We start from the raw sequence: 8,180 nt of genomic DNA on the forward strand, positions 1-8,180 counted from the left end.
TGTGTGTGTGTGTGTGTGTGTGTGTGTGTGTGTGTGTGTGTGTGTGTGTGTGTGTGTGTGTGTGTGTGTGTGTGTGTGTGTGTGTTGTCTGTCAAGCAGCAGGTGTCACCAGGTATGAGGAACTTGTGATTGTCAACCGGGTTCAGGGCGTTTACGGTTATGGCTCATGGCCATATTGCCTCCATTCCAAATATGTCCGTGTTGTGCAGCATGAAAGGCGAACACGCTCAACACGTCAGGCAAGCCCATGTGCTTCGTGACATAATTCATTTAGAAAATATTCCCATAAATATATCATTCTTCTTCCCACTCCTTTTTTTCCCCCTTTTTATTTGCTGTTTTCATGTTTTCCCTCTTAAGTATGATTTATGATGATTTGCAACAGTTCGACAAGTCGTTTGTGTTTGTAGAAAACACCCACCTGCTCTGACAGAGCTTCTTTTCATTGCTTTGAGACAGACAGGATCCTTTATATTGTTATGTTTTAAAAGGTAGGTGGGCTGGGCTGTGGGGAGATGGTCTTCACAAACTCTTCTTCATGAGTTGGGTTGGGTTATCCTGAAACAACAACTTTTTTTTATCAAGGCCGGCCAATTTAATGCATTAACTCATGTGATGAATCACAAAAATATTCCATTATTCAGGTATAAAAATACAGATGAATCCTGCAATTATTTACCTTACTTTCCGGGCTATAGAGTGCACCGGTATTTAAGCACCCACCAAATTTTAGGAGAAAAAATATTTTTACACAAATAAGCCGCAGATATATACAGAGACGAAATATTTTGTAAATGCTTATTTAAATACCTTAACGGCAGTACAACGGCTGATCAAACAAAACAGAAGTCATCGTCATGGACCACCGGCTGCGGAAGCTAGCTCTCCAATCAGCTAAACAGACTCAAGGTTTGGTGAATTTACGAAACTGAAATAATACAAAACGAATGCCATTGTAAGTTAATACTAACACAAACACTTGTGATTGTGTTAGCATATCCACTAATGCTAACGACGCTAGCTTGATTACATTACGATAGCACGTAGAAATATGCATGAAAACACTCCATCACATGGGACAGTTTTGTAAGTATGAAGTGTTTTAGTTATATTGTAAAACTTACCAACGTTGCTTGGAGTGATGAATGAAGAATCCTTTCGAGATTGAATGAAAACAGGACTTATACTTCCGGTTCAAAGCTAAAAACAGGAAATACATTTTCAGCCCGCAGCACCTGCCGTGGGAAAACTCATCCAAAAGATGGCGCCATAGCACAAACAATAACACACCTTTTCAGTGTCTCTGTCAGTGTTGAAAACTATTTGTTGAATACAAAACATTATGGTTGTTAGCGAATAAAAAAAAAAGATAAAATAGCCGCACCGTTTTATAAGCCACAGGGTTCAAAGTGTGAGAAAGAAGTAGCGGCTTATAGTCCGTAAAATACGGTATTCATGTAGTGATTAACCGCGGCCAGTGATCAGGTCAATGCATGCAAAGATGAGTGAGGAGACTCGGACTGGTGTTCTCGCTGGAAAATTCCGCCTCAAAATAAACCCGGCCAGCACTTGTTACCTAGTTTTGAGCAAATAAATGTAATGTATTCAAGTAACACATTCAAAATATGTGACATCCTGGCAATAGTGTCAGAATATTGGGCTCTTTTCGAAGGTGAATTATTAATTTACTGTGATTATCGCCTAAAAAATATGTCATGTTTTTTGTTTTTGAATCCTGTTTGATGGTCCACCTTATGTTTTTTTTGTTTCCTTCAACAGGAACGACGGATCTCTTCCAGCAGAGGACCACCTTCCCGTCTCCGCTGACCGATCCGCGCTTCTCCGACCCTCGCATCCATTACCCCGGGGCCTTCCCTTACTCCACCAACACTTCCAGCACCAGCATCAGCGGCCTCAGCATGTCGGCTCCATCGAGATACCACACCTACCTGCCGCCGCCCTACTCAAACAACCAGACCCAGAACTTCCAGTCCAACTCCTACCTGTATTACGGCACAGGATCCGGGTCCTACCAGTTCTCCATGGTGGCGCCGGGGAACACCGGGGGCGAGCGCTCGCCCACCCGCCTCCTCTCCTGCTCGGGTGCCGGGGGCACTGGCGGCACCAACAGCCTGATGAACCCGGGCCTGAACGCCCAGAGCGAGGGCGTGGAGGCCGACGGCAGCCACAGCAATTCCCCCACGGCCATGAGCGCCTCGGGGCGCCTGGATGAGTCCGTCTGGAGGCCTTACTGACTGGCCCGGTGAAGGAAGCGTGGGAAAGTGAAGAGAACGATGAACAAACTACAGAACACTGAAAGAAAAGAAAGAAAAAAATGATGCATGTTTGTCTTTTATTTCTGTAGCCTATTAAGACTTTGTGCGTTTTAACGCTGATAAAAACGTCCATGTATTTTGTAAACTCTGCACTGTGCTCAGACTTGTACCCTTGAAGCCTATAAAAAAAGCCATAGGAGCTGAGGAAAGCCATACAGTTCACTTCAGCCTGAGTCAGCCCTTCATGAGGGCGGAGGAGCGCAACCAGACTCAACGTTTGCCCCACCAGTGACTCAGACGTGCCTCCAAGGCTTTGGCTGCACTGCTGAAACCATCAGTCCTCCGAAGCTTTCATTTGAAATTATGCAAACTTCAGATATTGAAAAAAAAAAAAACATTTTCCAGTTGCATCCTGAGCTGCTGGACTCAAATGTACTCTCCAAGTGCTGCATGCAGGTTGCCTTACAGACAATACTTCCTCTGCTGAGACAGTTGACAATCTTCCCATTTGTTGATTGGAGTCCCTTTTTTGAAAATGTATATTTTTTCTTCTTCACAAAAGATACAACTCTGGTGTTTTGAAACTGGACGACACGGTTTACTTTTTGATATTTATTTGAGCCAAAGTTTGAGGAAATGTGTGCATTTTCCCCCAAAATCCTTTTAAGTATTGCTCTCCAGCTTCCCTGTTTTTTTTTATATAGATTTTGTTTTCTTTTTACGGTATAAGCATAATGTTATGTCTTAGAATACATTTGGAACTCCTGTAATATATTGCAACTAAATTATAAAAACCAAACAAAGCTTTAAAGTAATTATTTTGTCTTCCAATGTAGCTTTGATGCACTAAAAACCTTTATCCTGCATGAACCCCGCCTGACCGACTTTGTTAGTGAGATCATGTGTCATGTGTCTCCTCTGAAAAAGCGTCCTCTGCAGTGGACACAATTTGGGGAAAGTCCACCTTTCTCGGGAGGGTATCGGAAGCTTTAAAATTTACCTAATATTTGCACTAAGTTCAAACTTAAATTTCCCTCTTCTTTGCTGTTTTATACTGACAGGCATTTAAAAGCTTGACAAAGCATTTCTGTACATATTTATAAGACACCTTTGGGAGTGTGAGTGTGTGTGTGCACACGTGGGACCCTTCAATCAAAGAAGGGAGGAACCGAGTCAAAAAGCGGTGTCTTTTTACCCCCAAAGGCAATTATGCAAAAGAAGAAAGTCGGCCGCCGTGCACAGACCCTTTGTTCTGGATAATCTGTAAGCATTTTGAAGCCTTGATGACTGTTGCTTGTGGACTCACTTATTGGTGCCAATATTTCACACGTCTGTACAGGACCATCTTAGTATGAGCCATGCTGAGGTATTTGCAGCATGTACCATATCATATCTATGAGGAGCTCTTCCACAACGCGAGTCACAACTTTAAAAATATGCTTTGTGGTAAAGTGGGAGAACTTGTCTGGCTCTCGCCTCTTCTTTTATTTGTATGTTGTTTTTTTCCCCCGCTGCTCTTCTTTATGTGGTTGAAGCAAAAACAATCATGCAGCTAGAGAAACCAAATACTTGTTCTGTGTTTGCGATGAAGAAAATCTTCATCTCTGATAACATTCTTAATGTAATAGTAGGAAGCCAAAATGTACAAGTGAATTGTAATTTATTGTATATTAGAGCACAATATTACTTCGGTTTCTTTCTAAAAGAACTAGCTTTTTCTTGACCTCCTGTGGCGTCCTCTGCAGTGGACATTCTGTGTTTGACATCTTTTTTTTTTTCTGACAAAAGAAAAAGACTTAAAACAAATGTCCACTGCAGAGGACGCCGGTTCCTTCAGGAGGATCCACCAAAAATTTTACTTTGCCTTTCCTGTCTGTTTTAATGCTCAAAGCATGTACATCTGATATGTTAATTTAAAAGAATCCCTGTATGTATTAATATCATTCATGTTTCCATATGGAGTGCTTGTAAAGTTTTCAGATAATGTAGTTTTTAATAATTGTAATTAAAAAATGTGTTACAGTTTCCATCACGTTTTTTTTGTTGTTTCAAAGAAAACCCAATCAAAGAAATTCCAAGAGTGTTATGACAACTAATCACTCCCCACGTCTCTTTTTGAGGAGAAATCCCACCCAAGTGAGATTTCTGGATCAGTATTCATGGACACATTCTTCCACATTATTTTCATAGCTCTTAAAACAATACCATGTTACAACAGTTGAAACTCAACACTGCCATGTCTGGATCGCCAGGCCTCTTATAATTGAACACAGGAAGGTGTTTAAAGAGAAAATGTTCAACATGGCGACAAAGGGAAAAACTATTCTTCCAAAAACGAGCGCCATTGTATTGGCCGAAAGATGATCTTGAAGGTTAACGAGACACAATCCAACGCCACAGCAAATGATGTAGTACTCTACGCATCTGTTTATTTGCACATTTATTTTCATTACATTCTCAGAAAGCCTTTTTAATAACCACCCTCCTCTTTGCTATTAGTGACATTGCCAATTAAGCACACATCTGAAGGGATATGGAAAAAAGACCTCGGCTGTCAACGCTGTGATACCCAGTACGTAAATAAAGCACACACGTGGAATCTAGCTCCACTCGACCTCACCCTGCCAGCACACACCTCGCCACTAGTAAAAGTAACATGTACTGTAATAACAGCTTTAAATCATTTGAGCTGTACAATGTCTTGAAATATTTTGGTAATAAATGAGACCTACTTTTGTGATCAGTAACATTAGTAGTCCAAGGCTGGACACCTCTCACCAATATTTCATTTTGCTAAAAAAACAAAAATGTTTTTAAAGACTCAATCAAGGACAGGGAAGACAGTGCCACTCAAAATGTCAATGGCAAAAGTAAATAGTGTGTGGAGCGATGGTTGTGTTCTCAGGATGCAAAAAGACGGCAGGAATCAGAGTGCAGGTAAGAGTCTTTTATTTCATATACAAGGCAGCAAACACAAAGTGGCATGTCGCTCAGAGGTGATTTAAATGTTATCTTAATTTTAATTTTATTTATGATTTTTCTCGCCTTCTTGTAATTTTTCGGTAAAGCACTTTCAATTTTCTCTCTGAGCTGCCACCTTACTGTGGTGGAGGAGTTTGCGTGTCCCAATGATCCTAGGAGCTATGTTGTCCGGGGGCTTTATGCCCCCTGGTAGGGTCTCCCAAGACAAACTAGTCTTAGCTGAGGGATCAGACAAAGAGCAGCTCGAAGACCTCCATGAAGAAAAAAAACAAAGGACCCAGATTTCCCTCGCCCGGACGCGGGTCACCGGGGCCCCCTTCTGGAGCCAGGCCCGGAGGTGGGGCACAATGGCGAGCGCCTGGTGGCCGGGCGGGCACAGCCCGAAGAGGCAACGTGGGTCCCCTCTCTAATGGGCTCACCACCCATAGCAGGGGCCAACGAAGTTGGGTGCAATGTGAGCTGGGCGGAAGCCGAAGGCAGGGCACTTGGTGGTCCGATCCTCGGCTACAGAAGCGCTCTCTTGGGATGTGGAACGTCACCTCGCTGGGGGGGAAGGAGCCTGAGCTAGTGCGCGAGGTGGAGAAGTTCCGGCTAGATATAGTCGGACTCACTTCAACACACAGCAAGGGCTCTGGAACCAGTTCTCTCGAGAGGGGCTGGACTCTCTTCCACTCTGGCGTTGCCAGCAGTGAGAGGCGACAGGCTGGGGTGGCAATTCTAGTTTCCCCCCGGCTCAGAGCCTGCACGTTGGAGTTCAACCCAGTGGACGAGAGGGTAGCTTCCTTCCGCCTTCGGGTGGGGGGACGGGTCTTGACTGTGGTTTGCGCTTATGCGCCAAACGGCAGCTCAGAGTACCCACCCTTTTTGGATTCACTCGAGGGAGTACTTGAGAGTGCTCCCCCTGGTGATTCCCTCGTTCTACTGGGGGACTTCAATGCTCATATTGGCAACGACAGTGAAACCTGGAGAGGCGTGATTGGGAAGAATGGCCGCCCGGATCGAACCCGAGTGATGTTTTGTTATTGGACTTTTGTGCCCGTCACAGATTGTCCATAACGAACACCATGTTCAAACATAAGGGTGTCCATATGTGCACTTGGCACCAGGACACCCTAGGCCGCAGTTCCATGATCGACTTTGTAGTTGTGTCATCGGATTTGCGGCCTCATGTTTTGGACACTCGTTTGAAGAGAGGGGCGGAGCTTTCTACCGATCACCACCTGGTGGTGAGTTGGCTGCGATGGTGGGGGAGGATGCCGGACAGACCTGGCAGGCCCAAACGCATTGTGAGGGTTTGCTGGGAACGTCTGGCAGAGTCTCCTGTCAGAGAGAGTTTCAATTCCCACCTCCGGAAGAACTTTGAACATGTCACAAGGGAGGTGCTGGACATTGAGTCCGAATGGACCATGTTCCGCACCTCTATTGTCGAGGCGGCTGATTGGAGCTGTGGCCGCAAGGTAGTTGGTGCCTGTCGTGGCGGTAATCCTAGAACCCGTTGGTGGACACCGGCGGTGAGGGATGCCGTCAAGCTGAAGAAAGAATCCTATCAGGTTCTTTTGGCTCATAGGACTCCTGAGGCAGCGGACAGGTACCGACAGGCCAAGCGGTGTGCGGCTTCAGCGGTCGCGGAGGCAAAAACTCGGACATAGGAGGAGTTTGGGGAAGCCATGGAAAACGACTTCCGGACGGCTTCGAAGCGATTCTGGACCACCATCCGCCGCCTCAGGAAGGGGAAGCAGTGCACTATCAACACAGTGTATGGTGAGGATGGTGTTCTGCTGACCTCGACTGCGGATGTTGTGGATCGGTGGAAGGAATACTTCGAAGACCTCCTCAATCCCACCAACACGTCTTCCTATGAGGAAGCAGTGCCTGGGGAATCTGTGGGTGGGCTCTCCTATTTCTGGGGATGAGGTTGCTGAGGTAGTTAAAAAGCTCCTCGGTGGCAAGGCCCCAGGGGTAGATGAGATCCGCCCGGGGTTCCTTAAGGCTCTGGATGCTGTGGGGCTGTCTTGGTTGACAAGACTCTGCAGCATCGCGTGGACATCGGGGGCGGTACCTCTGGATTGGCAGACCAGGATGATGGTTCCTCTCTTTAAGAAGGGGAACCGGAGTGTGTGTTTTAACTATCGTGGGATCACACTCCTCAGCCTTCCCGGTAAGGTCTATTCAGGTGTACTGGAGAGGAGGCTACGCCGGGTAGTCGAACCTCGGATTCAGGAGGAACAGTGTGGTTTTCGTCCTGGTCGTGGAACTGTGGACCAGCTCTATACTCTCGGCAGGGTCCTTGAGGGTGCATGGGAGTTTGCCCAACCAGTCTACATGTGCTTTGTGGACTTGGAGAAGGCATTCGACCGTGTCCCTCGGGAAGTCCTGTAGGGAGTGCATAGAGCAGGGGTCCCCAAACTACGGCCCGCGGATCCGGCCCGCCAGCGTCCAAAATCAGGCCCGCAGGAAGTCAAAAGTATAAAAATAAAATAAAATAAAATAAAAATACATATATATATATATATATATATACAGTATATATATATTTTTTCTGTCTTTTCTTATCCACTTTGTACCGCTTGCTACTCAGGGTGTCTCCTAGCCGCTCAGGCAAATCATATTGTCTAAAAATGCATTTTCTCATCGATAACGTGACATCATCGCGCGCGCGGAAAGTGCGCTATATATACTGTATCTAATATAATCCTAATACAACCGGGCTGTATATATATATATATATATATATATATATATATATATATATATATATATATATATATATATATATATATATATATATATATATATATATATATATATATATATATATATATATATATATAAATATATATATATATATATATATATATAAATATATATATATATATATATATATATATATAAATATATATATATATATATATATATATATAT

At 44.3% G+C, this 8,180-nt stretch overlaps 1 protein-coding gene across 1 annotated transcript in view; it reads left to right on the forward strand.

Annotated features, from left to right (window-relative positions):
• runx3 (RUNX family transcription factor 3) overlaps window positions 1-3,188 on the forward strand; it is a 63,235-nt gene extending 60,047 nt beyond the window's left edge. Inside the window, exon 6 of the mRNA XM_062041817.1 lies at window positions 1,780-3,188. Coding sequence (XP_061897801.1) covers window positions 1,780-2,255 — 476 coding nt within the window. The 3' untranslated portion in view covers window positions 2,256-3,188. The remainder of the gene's footprint in view (window positions 1-1,779) is intronic.
• The last annotated feature ends 4,992 nt before the right edge of the window (window positions 3,189-8,180 follow it).

Source organism: Entelurus aequoreus, linkage group LG03 (genome assembly GCF_033978785.1).
Source record: "Entelurus aequoreus isolate RoL-2023_Sb linkage group LG03, RoL_Eaeq_v1.1, whole genome shotgun sequence".
Taxonomy (NCBI): Eukaryota; Metazoa; Chordata; class Actinopteri; order Syngnathiformes; family Syngnathidae; genus Entelurus; species Entelurus aequoreus.